At 41.8% G+C, this 18,807-nt stretch overlaps 1 protein-coding gene across 4 annotated transcripts in view; it reads right to left on the bottom strand.

Annotated features, from left to right (window-relative positions):
• Positions 1-18,807, bottom strand: part of cntn3a.2 (contactin 3a, tandem duplicate 2) — a 30,436-nt gene that overhangs the window by 6,913 nt on the left and 4,716 nt on the right. For all 4 annotated transcript variants that reach the window (XM_076740574.1, XM_076740577.1, XM_076740576.1 and 1 more), the window contains 12 exons: positions 14,783-14,958; positions 13,753-13,848; positions 13,404-13,607; positions 12,397-12,499; positions 11,873-12,057; positions 10,544-10,680; positions 8,949-9,078; positions 8,295-8,445; positions 7,861-7,988; positions 5,880-6,049; positions 4,366-4,483; positions 122-280 (listed from right to left, as the gene is read on the bottom strand). In XM_076740574.1, the coding sequence (XP_076596689.1) occupies positions 122-280; positions 4,366-4,483; positions 5,880-6,049; positions 7,861-7,988; positions 8,295-8,445; positions 8,949-9,078; positions 10,544-10,680; positions 11,873-12,057; positions 12,397-12,499; positions 13,404-13,607; positions 13,753-13,848; positions 14,783-14,958 (1,757 nt within the window). The remainder of the gene's footprint in view (positions 1-121; positions 281-4,365; positions 4,484-5,879; positions 6,050-7,860; positions 7,989-8,294; positions 8,446-8,948; positions 9,079-10,543; positions 10,681-11,872; positions 12,058-12,396; positions 12,500-13,403; positions 13,608-13,752; positions 13,849-14,782; positions 14,959-18,807) is intronic.

Raw genomic sequence — 18,807 nt, 5'->3', positions numbered from 1 at the left:
CCAGCTGACCCTACACTCTGACCTCGCAGCTGTAAGAGAATTTCCCTGCGGGGATCCATAAATTATCTGAGTAACATCACATGTGGCATGAGATGAAAATTCATCTTCGAGTGCTGCCTACCTGTGTTAACCCTCTGCCAGCCCACAGTGAAGGGAGTCCTGGTCTGGATGAGGTAATTGGTAATGGGGCTGCCGTTGTCTCTGCCGGCGCTCCAGGCCAGCTGGGCTGTACTGTCTGTCACCTCCTCCACCGTCACAGAGTCTGGAGGGCTGGGGGGACCTGGCTCGATCACACGAACAGACACTGTGAGGCACTTGCACATGCAGAGACACAGATGAGACTACAAAATGTGGACGCAAGGGTGTGTACTCTCACATACTGCAAGAAAAAACATGAACAGCAAAGATAGAAGAACGCATCCAGCTCCACAGCACTGAGAGATTACTACGCTTAGCTGAGAGCCTCTGTATCTTGAAATCAACAATAACAGGAGAAAAACATTTTTACAAAGCTTTGAATTTAAGGAGAAGTTATGCCCTTCGTAAGGAATTAAAAATGTATTCAAGATTTATCCTCCAATATTCACCCAACTTATAATCCCTCCCTTTCATGATCCTCCTGGTAATTGATCGATGAAACAGCAGACGTAAGTAGATGCAGGGAATCGAATTAAAAGGTAAGAGATGAAAAAGGGCCTCATAGCCCTGAAGAACCAGAGTTTTATCATTTATTTTCATTATCCCACCAATTAAGCGGTGTGATGTTTTACTTTAGCCTCATCTACTGTTTCCTGTCCTAATGAATGTGTCGGCTCATCAGAAATAATAGACCACTAGAGAGCTGTGAGACAGACCGCAGAATAATAACGCCCCTAGCCCTGTTCACACTCCTCACCGGCTCTGTAGTGGCTTCTAATCTGAAGCAAAACATTGTAATTATTAAAGCTTTAAATGGTTATTTTCATAAACAATCAATGCTTTGGAGAAACAAACAAGTGCTTTTGTGTTTACGGCTCATGCACTATGTATGTGCAAATGCGTGTTTGCATAAATATTCAGCAGACCCTGCTCAGCATGCATGTTAAAGAAAATGCTGGACTACATTTTCTTGTTTACAGAAGCCTTTAATGTGCAAGCAACATACATTTGGCCTGAAAGCTCTGGCTTTAGAGATATTGATCTTTGTAAAACTCATTAGCAGCTCTTGATCAAAAAAAACCTTTAATACACTGGCCTCATTAATACATATTAATGGAGCACACAATCAAGGATCAATTCCTTATCCTCTTAATTATATTTCATTGGCGGAGGCAAGAGGGTGTTGTCACTGTCTTGAGGGTGTTCAAATAATCTGTTATTAATATGGACAGACTGTCTGGGCTTTTATTGTGAACTTGGCACAGGGCAAGTTAATATCTGGCTGTGTTATGAATACTTACAGACACCGTAATATTATTTTGATCCGAACTGAATATTACCCAAATTTGTAATATATGTCACACGTGTCAGAAGTGAATTTAAATCACAGTATGTGATAAAATTGATGCAACAGTAATGAGAAAACACATATTTGCAGAGTGCTGTGCGTTTCCCTACGCACTGTCTTCCAGGGTGATGAGGATGATGATGATGTAACTGTCAAACAAGCACAAGTGCTGGCCAAGTGGTTTGAATGCTAATGACCATGGTGTTATCTGTATAACATGACCTTCTCCATAACCACCACCACCCAGTGGAGTGTTTGCGAGGCATCATGGAGTGGCATCAAAAACATTTTCGACTGCTATTGTAAAAAAACAAGAACCCAGATGATCACTCAAGAGTCTTTGTGTCAGGAGCTATTATCATTGACCTTCAGTGCTGCGAGAGGAGTGGAGTGAGACGGGATGTGAAAAAGCACCCTGTAAAATGACTGAGTTACCATCACTGGCTAATATTACATGATTGCAATAATACCTCTATCGCCGATAACACCAATAATCAGCATCACAGCTATTATGATTGTAAATGACCGTGTATATTGATGCTATCACACTCGGTCCAGCTTAAAGCACAATCCCACTGACTCAATCATTATCACAGTTAAATGAGTCCTGCATTATTCACACTGTTGTCTTAACATTAAAATTGCATTTTTTGAGTGCACGTAAATGCAGCCACCGAGGGAAGCTGGATCCTGCTGTAGCGTATTCTCAGCTGCCTCTTACAGTATACAGCCATGCAGATAGTTTGGGCTTTATTTGTCAAGCTTTTTTAAGCTATCCATCTCCGAGATTTCTGCCTCCACCCAAAAATAAATGGGAGTGAACGGATTCTTTTTTTTTGTGGTGCAAACAGCTTTGAAAAATGACGTTTTAAAAAATTCAACAGCAACATCTCTTTCCAGTGTCCCCATTGCTTTGGGTAACACACACAACACAGGACAATTTGTCTGGTGGAAAGTAGTTCCAATGAAAACAGCATGTCCTGTTGATTAGCCACACAGGGACAGGGGCCCTTTTTCTGAAAAAGTACTGTACTGGATCACAATTTTAAGACAGTTTTTCCATTTTATCATTTTATCTCTATACTTCTACTCCACCACATTAAGATGGAAAAAGATGGAAGTATCAGTTACAGTACACTTCACAGATTAAGACTTGATGTAAAAAAAGAAAAAAACACTTTGGGGAACTACAGTTTTTTAAGTCCTGGAGGTTGTCGCTTAAGTTTTACACAGCGTTCAACCTTTTTGGAATCAGGTTTATCATTTGCGTGAGCACAGCTTGAGTCTTGGGTGGTTAATATGCAGCATGTGTTACATATGGTGTTGCACAATGAAAGAGCTACTTGTGTCCTTTATAGGTTATAGGTATAAAGGTAGTGGGGTTTTGAAACAGGATAATGACTGGCTGCTAGATTGGATAGTCAAATCGATGGTTTTTAGAGGTTTGCAGTTGTGGGCAAGCAAAGCCATTCTTCACCCTCCATGAGTGGTTTTCTATTCAGCTTCATGCTTTGTCGCCCAACATTTGAAGCTATTCAATCCAAGCAATGAGACATCCATGACAGCTGCCGTGAGCAGGAAGTGTAAATAATGCACAATCTGAGTCACAAGTTTCTCTCCAGTCAATACCAGGGCCAATCCATTTCTAGGGGCTTGATATTGCTTCTACTTGAAAAACAGTCTTATTTCCACTTAGTTCTTACCCATTTGGAAAGGAGCACTTATTAATGCCATTTGCTGAGAAGATCTTCAGCTGAATCACTGGTGGGCATCCTCACAAAATAAAGATCCAAAATAGAGATCCTAACCATTTCAAATCTTGACACTAAAATCATCCCTCACCCCATCTGACATTTAACATATTTGCTTAGTGTCAATTTGCTGGGCTATTCAGCTTATTGATCAGAGCCAGAGACATCCATCCTCCCAGCCTGCATGCAATACAAACCTGCCATTCCCCCAAACACATTACAAAAGTTGTTCTGTTTTGTTCTGCCCGATGTAATTCTTGACAATTGTGTCTCTATGGAGCTATACATACTGCACGAGTGAGCACAGACAGGCATCTAAGCACTCCACTGTCAAGTTCATTGCAACAATATTGGAAATTGGTCATTACAAAGAAAGAGAGAGAGAAACAAAAATAGCTGATATTCCTACAATTTCACAGTTTTGTCAAGTTCTCTACTTCTATGAATATCCCTGAAAGCAATCTAAAAGAGAAGCAAGCCTCCTCTATTTGATGTAATCAAGCGATTGCTAGTAGAAATAAGCAGGACATGAAAACTGCACACTCTCTGATGACATCTGGAATGATTTTCATGAGAATATGGGCATTTTGGTTGCACTGCAATCACCAGCTGAAACAAAACCCATTTCAGTTTAAAAGCCTAAATGAACATTGCACGCCCAGACAGTCATCATTTTTAATATTCTCAGTAAAGCATATCCATAGATAGATGTTTTCTTTTGCCTTTATTTATTTATTTATTTATTTTGGAAAGAGGGCTTTATTTGGTAACCTTTACAGAATACAGATATCTTTTTATTGTGGCTACATCCATCACCCACTTTCCAGCTATTACATGTCGAGGTGTCCTTGAGCAAGACGTTGAACCCCACACTGCTCTCAGTGCAACATACTGTGTGTGTGTGTGTGTGTGTGTGTGTGTGTGTGTGAGAATGGGTGAATGAGAGGCAAATTGTAAAGCACTTTGTCTGTCAAGGTAGAAAAACGTTATACAAGTCCAGTTCATTTGCCATTAACACTGAATTTTAGATTTTTAATTTCCCGTTTTTAAAAGAGAAACCCAGAAACAATCCTGGCTGTAAGCCCTGTTTTAATTAGTGACTGCAGAGCAGAGAGGAGGTTTTCTTACCTTTCACAATCAATACAGCCACGGCTGACAAGCTCTCCACGTCCGTGTCCACCACACAGATATATTTGCCGGCATGGTAAAGCTGAATGTTCCTGATCATCAGATCTCCTGCTGTTCTCTACCAAGGAGGAATGAAAGCTTTATGTAGCATGAAAGATAACACACCTTGTGACAGCTTATTAAAGAACGTAGTGAAGCATATATAAGGTGTAGTAAATGGTAGTGCCAAAAACGTTTGCAGATCCTGCAGTTATCTAGCTGGGACTCTGCAGAGGAAAATCAGGCCTTTTTTAAGAAGGTATTTTACACCAGTGATATTTTACACATATCTCTTGATAGTTCATGCAGCCAAAACCATAAAGACAAACATAATGAAAAATTTCTGAATATGACAAAACCTCTTAGTCACACACTGCTGTCCAAGATGAGCTCAGGTGAAAAGATCATGGCCAGAATTCACAAAAACTGTATGCAGCAAATGGAGTTTTTGTGTTTGACAAGGCCTCTGCAATTTCACTTGCTTTTTATAGAGGTCATCACCATGACCTTCAGGACCTGCTGCAAGAAAACTGCTCAAATAAGCCACTACTACTGAGTTCAGTCGGTTTTTGCTCAATTGGAGAGGGAAAAAAAGCCCTCCAGATTCTCATCTGAGAGGACACCCGTAAGCAGCAAATGGTAAATTAGTGGTGAAATCGTTCTCTTGGCATTGGCAGGGAAATGTGGCAGCACAGCCAGCGTGGTTTAATTATGGAAATTAAATTCCTTGAAGCAGCAAAGTTAAGTTGATAATCTCTTTGGACTGAGGATATTCTTGCATTGCTGAAGAAGTAGTCTGTTTTCAGATAAGAACATTGTCAGTCAAACAGGCACAGGAAGAATGGTTAATCTCGAAGGGTGTGAGGGTGTTCTTAAAGTGTTTTGTCATTTGGGGCTCTGCCATGCTTTCACTCCTTTAAAAGACACCTCTAATGATGTGTATCCCCTTTCTGTTATAAGGAGCGGTGCAGCAGGCTATGTCAAAGTAGGATTTGAAAAGAATTCAAGACCAGTCAAAAGTATTAAAAATAGATTACTTCAGAGGGCTGAGCTCTGGTAGGAAAAGGGTACTCAAAAAGATGACAACCTGTCACAATGGCTGAGCAACTAACGCATTACCTACATGATGATTTTTATGTAGGAAGTGTGTTTTGACATACCAACCGACAGGCTTCCATTCACAAAAGTACAACTGGAGGCTTAGAGGTGGTTGAATGATCTAATGGCGCTTCCTTCCAAAGATTTCCACATTCCCACCACTTATCATACCACCGACACTTTAAGAATTGCGAGAGGGATAGTGTCACACCCTTTGCAGCAAAACTAGCCACAGTAAATCTCTACGAGAGCCACTACGATGTCAACCCACAAGCCATCTCTTTTAACTAATGGTAGAGATAAAGTGAAGCAAGATGGGAATAGGTGCCAAGTGCCCATTCACACGTTCTGTAGAGGTATGACTGTGGGTCACTCACCCCACCCACGAGCTCAAAGTGACCGTCTCCCTTGGCGATGAGCTGTCCGTTGAAGGCCCAGGAGAAAGAAACGTCGAGGACGGGGTCACTGGTGACCTGACAGGGTAACACGATGCTCTCGCCCACAATGATCTCCATGTCCACCGGCCCCTGGGTGATTCTGGTTGGATCTGCAAACGTTGTGAGAGGGAGTCATTTCTGGCCCGGGCAGCTTCCAATCTCATCCAGAGCATGAGACATTTCATTGCAACACCTGGGAGCAGATCCCCTCCAACTTCTGAAAAACATGAGGTTTGTCTGCCCTAATAAGCTCAGCTCAGCGTTATTATGGATTACACTGCTTTTCTTGTCAGGACCCACCTTACTGTGCTGACTCTGATTGGCTAACCCATATTCTTAAACGAACCCTAACCAATCTCGTTAACCAACACAACAACAAAGGCAACCAATCAGAGGCAGAGTGGGGTGGGTCTGGCCAAGAATAGCACTGGGATCCATAATAACACAAAGCTAGTCTTGTGACTGATGCCTTTTAAGTGATTTTGTTCAACAGAATAGAAGGTTTAAAAACATAACCATTCATTCATTAACTTATCCCTGAGCCAGATTCATATTTAGAGGTAGCTTTCTAGCTTAGCTAGCCTGCTATAAAACTTCCAATAATAGCCCGGGCTTGTATTTGTTTGAACAGCATCCGGCCTTTGTGGTCGCCCCATAAGTTGAAATGAGATCTGCTCCCCTGTTGCAACGAGATGAGCGGTGCTTTGTTGATTTTCTGGAACAGAGGCAGACTACTGATACAGCACTTACTGGAGCACAAGAATGTTCTCTTTAATACACTAAGTTACAGGCAGAGGAGTATTATCTGTATAGAGGAAGGTCTCATGAAAGTCTCAGTCGAATAATGTGATAACATGAAGCCTGCCACCACTAAAATGGCCTAATACTCCAGGCCGACACAGCTAGAATAATCTTCTGAAATCCTGATAGCAATTACAATACACTGTGGATCAGATAAAACTTCATGTAATGGGCTTCTCTGTGCATCCAGAACAAAAATGAGGGGCACTGCTTCAAAGTGTACAATAGCAATCATTTGGCTAAGTCTGCTGTGCTTCAAAAGTCAAGATAATGAATCTGCTAGAATCAAATAAAGAAGGTACAACACAAAGGAAGAGGATTTGTACTCTTACCTTACGCACAGTGTCAAGGGACAAAAAAAGGGTCCCCCCCCAGTTCTTAAGCTAGTAATAATCAATGCCTGGGTCACGCCTCTGTGTCGCTGACTGCATTATGGCCTCGAAAAACAGTCATGTAAAAACATAACTGGCCTTGGCACTTACAGCAGCAGAGAATAGCATTCAGCACATTAATAAAACCAATAAGAGAGCTCACAACTATCACTCCACTGGAAACACACGCTCCACAATAACAGCATCTCTAACACCTCCTCGCTAACGCTTTCATTGCTTCCACTCAGGGCACTTTGGTTTGTTGCAGTAAATTGGCTGTTTCAGCTGCTTTGAGGAAAACAATGATCGAGTATTTTCTCAAACACCTTCCAAGTGCATTATTGCAGCCGCTGCAAAATGCAGCCAAACAAAACAGCTCAATAAAATAACTGAAAAGAAAACAAGAGTTTTTTGTTTTTTTTCTTTCAAGTTGCATTTGAGCATTTGTAAGGACAACACCCCCTGAAATAAATAAATATAGCAAGAAAATCACATTTAAATGAGTCTAAAAACATTTAAGGCTGTTAATTATGCAAAGATGTTTAGCCCCTCAAAGAGAGAGACTTGTTTTAGTTTTGATGTGGTCCTCAGAGCAAAACCCAAACTCTGTTTATATTTTCAACCCACCAGTTATTGACTCAAGTCCTCGCGGTACAGTAGCTCTCTCCTGTGTTAATCCATACAGAGCAATAAATTCTGCTTACTAAGTGGGACGCACAAGCTTTCTGCTATTTAACAGTGGAGCTCACCGGTAACGAGGAGCCTTCCAGTTGTACTTGACATGCCAAATCTATTCCGAGCGAAGCACGTATAGCTGCCCGCATCAGACTTGCTCACGTTGGCAAGCCTCAGCGTTCCATCCGGGGACAGTGTGATCCTAGAGGAGCGTACAAGCACAGACAGCAGCTTACAATCAAATTTGCAAGAACAAAGAATCATTTTAACATGAGATAAACTCTGTTTCTCGATTTGTCTACATGTCAGTGATCACGTATGTGACCAAATGAGGCTTGAAAAGGGCGCAGGTGGGATGAATAATGCACCCGCTCTGAAAATACTGAATTGATTGAATTATCTGTGTGCATTGCTGTCGCTACTTTGAACAGCCACCATTTTTTTTTTTGCTCTAGCATCATAAAAGCAGTTTCAGAACATGTGCAGGAACATCTCGTTCAATCATTACCTGTCATTGGTGTGGATGGGCAGGTTTCCTTTCTTCCATAAGATGCTGGCGATGGGATAGGCCTGGGGTTTACACTCTAATGTCACAGTAGTTCCTGCCTTGGCTTTGAGCAAAGCTCTGAGGACGTTCCCTGTGAAGTCTGGAGGAGAGGCTGATGAAGGAAACAGTAAACTGACTTTAGTACAAGACTGCAGCAAACCTCAGAAGGTATCTGAAGCGTGCTTCAGTTTGATCTGGGAAAATCATCAGATGGTAAAGAAATGGAGACTGACATTTTCAACAGCTGGAATGGGAATCAAATAAATCTAAAATCGAATCACTGCTGATGATTTTTTATTCCATTTTCTGCATATGAAATGGGTTTCTGAAGAAAGCTGAAAATACTTTTAATTGTTTCTTCTGCAGAAGATCACGTTTTCCGCTCAACTGGGAATTCTGCATCCACCACCCCTTCCCCAACATGACATCAAAATAAATCAGGATAACACCAAGGGAAAAATGATTTGTTAAATGTGTTTGGCCCCACAAAATCGTCCTCGCTGACCCCATTATCTGCTAATCCAGGCAACCTTTAAGAATGACAGTAAATTGACCTTTAAGATTCTTTGGCAACAACGATTTGAGGATTTAAGCGACAGATAAATGCCACCCTACCTAAAACCATTAGTTCAGCAGCAAAATATATGACGCCGTGTTTATTCTCAGCCACACACTGGTACATGCCAGCGTCAGATAGTGTCAGCACTGACACTGACAGGACTCCATCCTCCACATGGATTCTGTCCTGTGAAGAAAAGGATGAAAGAAAGCAATTATTGCTTAAGACTTAAAGGTAGCTTTCGCTTTGCTCAGTGCGCTCTGGCAAAGCTCAATAACCATCGGATTGGGTGAGAGGCATTGTCAATGGGTGCAGATCAAATCAGGATTATGTTGCAGAGAATGAATCAGTCAGAGCACAAACCACATTTTTGTTTTCCATTTACAGTATGCTTCCTCTCACCATCATGTAAACCAGTCTTACAGTGTGTCAGTTGGCCCACTCGACTGAACTGTTTCTAACTGGATGTTTTCAGGACTAATATCTGGCAGTGGAAACGGAGTTTGTGAAAACCATAAAACAAAACACAGCTTATACTGTTTCTGTTTTGCCTGTGAGGATCAAAGGACCAGTGAGTAGGATTTAGGGGGGTATATTGGCAGAAATGTCAGATAATATTCACAGTTATGTTTTGCTAATCACCGGAAAACAACACGTGTTTTCGTTACCTTAGAATGAGCTCTGTATGTCTACAGAGGGAGTGGGTCCTCTTCCATGGACACCACCATGGAGACCGCCGTGTTTCTACAGTAGCCCAGAATGGACAAACCAAACACTGACTCTAGCAGGCACCATAGTAGGAGGGTGATATGAGGCGTGTTCAGGTGGTGAATCAGGAACCTCAAAGCTAGATGCCACTAAATCGTACACACCTTTACGCTGTCACACTCATTCTCAAAAACATTTTCATTAAAGTATATATTGTAAATGTACCAAACAGCATGCTCATCATAAGCCATGTGTGACATATATGAAACAAAAATTAGGAAAAAAAGACAATATTGCCTTTTTAATTGTGCAACTGCCAATCATATTCTAAATGGTGAAACTCTGAATATATTCTTGAAATCAAATTAAAGAATGACATTTTAAAAAAATGTCTTCTTCATAATAAATTCAGACGGGTTATATTTGCAGTCCAACTCAAAAGAAGAAGCCTTGCCCCAAGCTTTATTAAATGCTGGAAAATTAAGTTTCAAGGTATGGATCTCAAAATACACAAGACGGCGTGTATTTCTCTGGTGGTCTGGAGTAAGGTGTGCTGCTATATACAGTATATTTCACAGAAGATTAAAGTCCATTGTCCCTAAATCTGGAGGAGCTTAAACATGCACCATGAATAATGAAAAGCAACCACTGACTCCATTCAGATGAAATGGAGCAATCTCGCAGGGACTACACTGATCCACTCTCTAAGACTGTGTAATCTGCCAAGGTAGAGCAGAATAAGAGACAGTTACATCCAAGTCTCATCACTGGCACACCTCTGCAAGATGTTTACACTCTCCTCTGATCTCACTCTAAATTGCACTTGGAAAAACAGCAACGTGTTTGAAGCCAGGCTCTCTAAAATGAAGGGATCAGCTGAAGCTGAAGATTAAGTCTTTAAAATGAAATATTGGTAGGTGGCAGAAGACAGGCTGTAATTTACCCCTGAGAGAAGCTGTTGGCCGTTCTTCAGCCACGTGTAGGAGGGTTTGGGCTTCCCATTGGCCCGGCACTCCCAGTATAGTCTCTCCTCTATGGCCAGGGCCGTGTCCTTCACGGCCTGGATCCACTGAGGCTTGGCTGAGGGAACAGAAATACACTCCAGTGAAATATCTGACGAGAAGCAGATTTTGAAGGAGCAGAATGATCTCATTAAATATGCTGCATCCAAAATAGTTCAAAGGAAAGCATGCGCACACTGACAGCTCAAATAAGAGCAAATCATAAAAAACGTTTGAAGAATGGGTTTGTCTTTAAAGGGGATAGAGGAGAGAGGAGCGAAGAGAGAGTACCACTCAGCTTTATCAATTAAACATGTCAGCAGCCCGTGGCCCCAAAGACTGCACCACAAAGCCAGAGCTAAAGCGAACGCGACACCTCCGCTCACCCCTACCTGTCACCTTAATTCTGTGTAGAATAAACATCACCTCTGTCCCATCCAGCACACAACTCATCCTGCATCTTACCTCTGCATATTTACAGCTTTTCAGGAATTTTCATGGGTAGAGTGTTGGGCCCATAATAAGCACAGCTCAGTTCACAGGCACTGTACATACCGTCAGCTCCAATTTCACAAGTGTCATTTTCCCTCTCTCACAAAAATTCACAGCTGAAGTAAGCCAAGAACCCAGAAATGTAACAACGGCAGTAAAACTATAACCAACAGCGTTTCTGATCCGGGAAGAGGATAATGTCTCATTCCAGCTTTGAATATTACAACAAGCAGTTGAAATCATTACAATTATCATGTTACCAAAGAGGGATGAAACAAAGATTATTTTCATTATCAGTTAATCTGATGATTACTTTAACGATTAATGGATTCATTGTTAAAAAATGGTGAAAATTCACCATCACAATTTCTCAGAGCCTCAAGTGAGATCTCCAGATTGCTTCTCTTCAACCAACAGTCAAAAACCAAAAAATTCTTCATTTGCTGTTGTAAATGACAAAGAAAAGCAGCAAATTGTCACATTTAAGCAGGTGGAAGCAGCAAATGTTTGACATTTTTCTTGAAAAACGACTGAAACGACTAATTATTTAACTAGCTGGTGACGAATATTCTTTAGATCGACTAATCAATGAATGGACGAATCATTGCAGCTCTGTTACCAAGTAACAATTCTTAACCACTTAAGCCAATTGTTGATGCCACATGCTGACAGTATTAAACGCAGAACAGGATGGCTGGAAGAGTTTCTAATTCTTAATAACTTTACAATTACAAGTGTTTTTCGTGTTATCTTAGCAAGCCAAACAAAGGTCTTAGTACCATAGAACGCCAGTCGACCGGTGGCCGTGTTCTTGCCCATCCTGTTCTCTGCCACGCACTCGTATCCTCCTGTATCGTCCTGCTGGAAGCTGGGGATCTCCAGGACGGCGTTGGAGTACTTCATTTTGACTTTGCTGGGGAAGGGCACGCCGTTAGCCCTCTTCCAGGTGATCTCTGGCACAGGGCTGGAAGAGACCAAGGAAGCAACCCTCAGCCGAATGTCGTGATTCACATTTAAGATTGTCGCTCAGGTTGCAGGAGCCGGTAATAATCCTGCAATAAAGTGCTTCATGGAGCTTAAAGCCTATTCAGTGTATTTTTTACGGATGAATGGTTTAGAGTTAGCTCAATCCAACAACAACAAAAAAAGCAGTCTCACATGGTTTTCAAACCAATCATGGCTCGATGCCACACTAAGAAATATAACTGCCGCTGTAACTTTACTATACAGAAATTCGGAGGTTCCTCATCTGGAATGAAAGACAGCAGAAGATTGAAAACATGCTTCAAGGAATCCGGCTTACTTCCCAAGGGCGAAACACTCCAGCGTAACTGTTGATCCTTTTGCGGCAGGCACATTGTCTGGGAAATTAACTTCTATTTTCGGCTCGTATTCACCCATCACTCCTATGAAGAGCAAGCACAAGAACTTGCTCAGTCCTCCATTATTCATGACTTACAAGCAATATGGCTTGCATTATGGACCAAACAATAGCACTGTAAAACTAACAGAGGAGAAATAAAAGACACATGAGCGTGACCATGAGAGACTGTTCTCTGAGCAAAGAACATTCTCTCATGGGTAAACTCAAAGTAGTACATCACTGAAGTGTGCAGTCGCCAGGGTGCAGTGAAACACCAGCAAGGAATACTTTAAATCTCTTCTTGGTGGAACAGATGAGTAGGAATAGAGTAGATCTGAAATCTGTTTTTTTTTGCAGCTAGTCAGGCTGTTATCTCAAAGCTTGAGTGGGCCGTTCCCAACCTCTGGTATGTTATTGTTAATATCAGTATTCAGGGAGGACAGTGGAGACAGGGATCTGAAAGTGATGCGATGGGATTTAAATTTATGCAGCTACATGTACAGTACACTGAGTGGAAACTAACTGGTTGAGCCACCAGAACACTCAATGTAATGGTCCAGTGACGTATAGCTTATGTTTAATTCATTCTGAAGGCAATTTTTATTCACTCTTTCCATGAAAGCATAACAGAAAAGAGAACAACAGACCACTGAGGAGCGGCCCGAGAACTCATGTGAAAGCACAGGGAAAGCTTTTAAAGGGAATGCGAATTATAAGAAAGCTAAGTCAGCAAAGATGGGATTTGGGTGCTTTGTTTGCTGGCCTACATTGAGGAGCAACTATTTATTTACAGGCATTAGCACTCTGTGACTCAACCACAGTGAGGCACGACAGGACAAAGAGCAACCATGCTAGCATGATGATTATAGGCACCATGAAAGGGAAGGTCCTCCATACATGGCTGAAAGGCACACTTGTCACATCACGGCCATAAGCTGTTGTCTTACCATCTGTCCGGAGGATCAGAGACGTGGGTGAGCTGTGAACTTTGCCCTTCGTGATGCTGTTCATCACGACACAGGTGTAGTTACCCACGTCAGAGGGCTCCACCTTGGCAATGTAAAGGTTTCCTGTTTGCTGGGAGACGAAACGCCGGTTGTCTTGTTGGACAAAGTATGGGTACTCATTGAAGACCCATGCATAGGTCAGGTCTGGAGGACAAACAAAGACGCAGATCGTGGACACAAAACAACGTGACATTAAATGGATTAACATTAAATGGAGTGTTAAACAAAATTCTCAAAAGGCTAATCAATAGTGGCAAGAGTATACTTTTATCTTTAACTTTAAGTTTACCTCCTGAGGAAGTGGGCGTCCCACAAAGCAACACCACTCCTTGTCCCTCTCGAACTGACACTGCACTTCTGGTGTGGACTTTGAAATGATCTAAGTCTGAGGGAAAAAAAAAAAAAACAACAAAAGATGACTGCAGGATCTCACATATCAGAGAGGAACAGAGCTGAGTAAAAGCGCTCAGCAAGACACCGACACAAGCCCATGAGGAAATTGTCACGAGAACTGCAGCTCTGCGATGTCTGAGACAGAGACAGACAGGAAAGAGCGAGGGGTTTTGTAAAAGAGCAAAATACAGCGCAGGCCCTAAATTAGATATCAGAGAAAGAGCAGGTTACAACTCAATCTATGAAAGCTTTGTAACCATGTGAGCATTGCATGATGGGATAGGGTAAGTATTTAAAAATAAAGATATACATATTTTCCCACTTACCCCCTCCTCTGTAGACTTTGCTGCAGTCAGTTTTCTGTTGGGACTCTTTTTGTAAAACTCTTATCAGTGAGGTGTGTAGATTATCAAGTGTAACCAGGACATTATTTCTGCAAAGACTCATTGTTGTTGAGTTATTACTAAACGTCATTATTTAATTTTCTCAGCCGTGCATATCTTAACAGCTTGTCAAAAAAACCCCAAAATACCCACACGGCAAGAGAGGGTGTGAAAAGATATTTTGTTGAGATCCTGAATAGAAGCCTTAATGAAGAGCACACAAGCAGCAGGTACTCGTTTCTTTATTGGTTTGAGGTCTTTGCTCAGCAAATATATGTGATGTGAAAGAAATCAAGGTTTATAAACAGTGCAGCGTGGCATTATTTTGTCTTTTTGTAACGGTAGCAGCATAATAGGCTCCAGTCAAAGCAAATGTTGTTGTCTGAAGATTTTCTCCACACACTGCATAAGCAGTTTAGTGGACTACTTTGCCCCAAAGCACATCCAATAAAACACCAACGATGCCGGATGGAGCGAAGTGATCAAAAGTGAAGTCGCTGGTCTTTGTGAGCGTGCATTCGACGTAGCTTCACGCCAACTTACAGGCAAACTGCAGACTCGCTCTCCTGCTGAGGATGGCTCCTACAGTGTTGTACGCCATACACTGGTACATCCCTACATCCTGGTAGCGGTCCAGACTGCTTATAATGAGGTTGCCCCCGGACAGACGCCGCCGGCGATCCAGGCCCAGATTTATGAGAGTCCCATTCAATGACCATCTGTGGGGGCAGAGACACCATCAGTCCCTGGCAAAACACACTGTCCATTTCTTTCTACCATCCAAGGTGGTCTGACAGGAGGTGAGCTGAGAACACAACTCACTGTACTAACTCACTCCAAGTCAGAATAATATACTGTGTGTTTGTGCTGGTGCAGAGGAATTCTCTTGGAGCGTGAACTTTACAGTTGGGATTTTTGCCAATTAATTCTTGTCTTGAAGTGCTTCAACTTCAAGTTTCAAACAAAAGTATTTATTTGTATTCATATCATAGTATTTATAATTGATAAATCTGTGCACATCTGCCAAAAGTACATGTAATGACAAGCATTTGAATGGTGTCTGTAGTCTTAGTTGCCTTTTTGTTGTCTTCACTGTCCTGTTTCATGATTGTGGATTTTGTGCCTGTAGTCTAATAATACATAAGGCTGTTATGTGTCCAAGCCATTTGTTTAACTTACACGTTATCGTGTTATTGTTTATGTTTCATGCAAATGTTATTTGTACTGTATGTTTCTGTTAGCTCCTATTTTTCTTTATTTTCCTGTATCACTTTTTGCTGCTGCAGCTATCCCGTTTTCCCCACAGGGATCATTAAAGTTTAATCTTGGAGTATCACACACAAAGCTGTCCTCTGCTATTTAAGGGAAGCTGAAGATAAAGGTTTCAGAAGCCATCCTAGATATTATCATCAGTCTTAGCCATAATCACCTCTTCTCTGCCACATTATATTTACATAATGTGACATTATTCCACCTTTGACTTCTCATTAGGACAAAACATTAGCACTTGGCAAGAGGTAACAGCGGGCTGATGTAACAAAGGATGCCTTTTACATTCCTTTTCACCATCCATTACATCTTTCCACACTTAGCAGGCGTGGGAATTTAAAAAAATAATACTTTGTGTAGCAAGTTCAGATTGCGCTATCACATAAATGAAGCACCGAAAAGAACTCTTAAAGACACAAGGTTAATTCATTGATTCAAACAAGTCTCATTATTTGGCAAAGAAAAGACTTTCTTTCTCCACCAGCACAACACTTCATCTATTTTTAAATGCTATTCAAAACTGGAGCATTGATGGGTTCAAGGGCAGAGCACTTTTCAAGAACGTTCCCGCGAAGCACAGAAAATAATTTGTTTCCTTCAGCCACATTTTTCTATTCTGCTCTCCTTGTGAGGAAATGAACGACGCGCAGGCCGTGGTGGGCAACTTTCCAAATGCTTCAAAGTCTAGCTTACTAAATCATTTCTAAAAGAATATATTCAAACCATTGAATGTTGCTTGCTGCCACGTTCTAGATCAGAGGTGCCCAAACTTTTTCCCCTGGTGAGCCAAAACTGAAACGCTATGGCGGGCCACGGGCCAAAAAGCAAACACCTGTATTGTATTGCATCTTATTGTTGAGATGTAAAATGCACTGACAGACTCCATGCATTGTGTCTCTCTGCCCGCCATGATCAGATTATGAAAAACAATGAATAATTAGGGAGCCTACATATTTAAAGATCATTTCTACCTTGTACAAAACATAACAGCATAAACAACAACATTTTGTTTTGCTAGAAATGTCTGCTGGGCCAAACTGAGCCTTACGACTTCATTATGGACAGCCCTGTTTTACACACTTGGAACTGACAGCTGTGTTTCTACATGCGTCGATATTAACCATACTACTTCTTAAGACAACACAGTTTGAGAGACCGTCTGCACGACGACTCCCTGAATGGTTGGAAAGGTTCGTGATACCTGCCTGTGTGTTTTGAGGTGTTTGTGTCCAGGTCTGAGTCACCATGTTCTCCTCTTTTTGACCTGCTCTGAAGTGCCTCTGCTGTTCAGTGCTACCCTGAACATCAGGCAGGTGATTGAAGAGCAACTCCAAAACCGAATTACTCTGCTTGAGACTCATTTTGTGAACACATGTTGTCTGACCATCTGACCATGGAGAAACTTGAGTATTCCAGAAGATCCTTCAGTCCAGAGCCACAGGCTCCAAACCTCAGGTCAGGTAAAGGTTAGGCAACTCACCCTCTGTTTAGATTTTTAAAACATTATCCCTTTTATAACCTGCTGTGAGATGATGCTTTTCTATATAAGATGTGGCTTTGTGCCACAAGTTTTTATGCCGCTTACAGTGTGCATACTATGAAGGTCTCATCTCTTTGTGAGTGACTGGAGGAAAGGAAAAGAAGGGGGAGGGAGCGGTGCGAGCCCATTTACACTTCAAGAGAGGAGCCAGAGAGGTGCTGAGGGCATATAGAGCCTAGCACATCCAGCTTGAGAAGACACCACGCTAAACATGCTCATCTCACCTTTAATCAGTACATGGAAATATCTGGTCTTGGGCAAGGAATGTGAAAAGGCTGAAATAATGAGCTATTATCATTCAGCTCGTCTGTGCTGCAGTAATTCCACTTTTGAACGCCAAAGACACTTGTAATCAATGCCTGTTGGTGCCAGCTACTTTCTAGCAACCTGCATTGGTCTCATGGCGTTTTTTAGAAGAGAAGATTTAAAATGCATTAAGATGCTACACGTGTGTCCCTGAGATAATATCTGGCGAGACAAGAGCCAGATTGGCAGCATGTTAGTCAATAGGAATTAGTAAAGCCATAATGACGCCACTGCTCAGAGTGTCTTAATGCGTTCTAGTCTAATTTGGAGAAAACTAAAAGGGGAGCAAGTACCTTCCAATTTCATGTGAAAAATCTTTACATCAAAATGTATACATGCTGTAAATGACTGAAATGGGCTTTACGTGAATGGACAAGACTGTCAGCAATATGGATTTTATTTCTGTATCTCTATGTATGTTTGGTTCTTAAAGATTTGCACTAAAAATAACATCCTTTCTTTTTTTAAGATGGTAGTTTTAAGCAGATTTTACACCCAAATGTTATGTTTCCTGCACTGATAACAGTGCTAACAATATACAAGGTCCTCTTATGACATTGGCGGCTCACAAAATGCTTTCAGCGATGAAAGCGAACACAAAAATAAAAGAAAGAAAATGCACGTGAGCTGCTGACTATCTGCCCAAGTCCCTCTAATAGTCCTTCTCCCATACACACGTGCTGGCTTGGCTTGGTTTGACTCGGCACAGCAGGGATTTGCATTTCCATTACAACAGGTGAAGGTGTGTCTCTCACTGAGGACACGCTTGTCTTGAGCCTACAAGCAGCGCCCTCGTAAGTGCTGCTTACTATTGCACTGTGCGAGAGTTGCTGGTAGCCAGCTGGATTTTAAGGCTGTTGCTTTGACTCTGCTTGGCACCTACCGCTTACTGCTTGATAAACATGTTGCTGAATCGTCCATGGATTATGACAAAGCCCTTCTGACGTCACCACAACCTACGTGGACGCAGTCGGCATGCACAACTTCTGGGGCTGAAAAATGAAGCCAGCATGAAAGTGCCAAAAACTGCAGCTCGAATGGCCACTTGAGGCAGGCTCCAAAACCGAGTCAATACTCAGTCATACAGAAATGTCCAACATGTTTACAGCCTGGTACAAATAACAGTTTTGGACTCCATGGCTAATTTCCCCAATTGTGACAACTGTACAGGGGGTGAATTTTGTGATGTTAACTTTGCTGTTAGTTATGCATAATTACGGGCATGACGCTTTGAATGACATCTTGTAGTTAGGTTTCTGCAACCAGGCTTCATTCAGCCCATCTCAGCTCCACCCATGCTCCACTTTTTGCCCATTTTTTTGAATGGTGCAGTCAGGCACTGCCAGGATGGTGATGGCCGGAGCCACAGCCACTGAGCTTCACAATGGCTGCTCATAAACATATGGGTTACATTACTGGGACTATGTTCATGTTGAGTCTATGGGTGCACTTT

Source organism: Chaetodon auriga, chromosome 10 (assembly GCF_051107435.1).
Source record: "Chaetodon auriga isolate fChaAug3 chromosome 10, fChaAug3.hap1, whole genome shotgun sequence".
NCBI classification, from domain to species: Eukaryota; Metazoa; Chordata; class Actinopteri; order Chaetodontiformes; family Chaetodontidae; genus Chaetodon; species Chaetodon auriga.
This window is presented reverse-complemented; position numbering and strand designations above follow the sequence as displayed.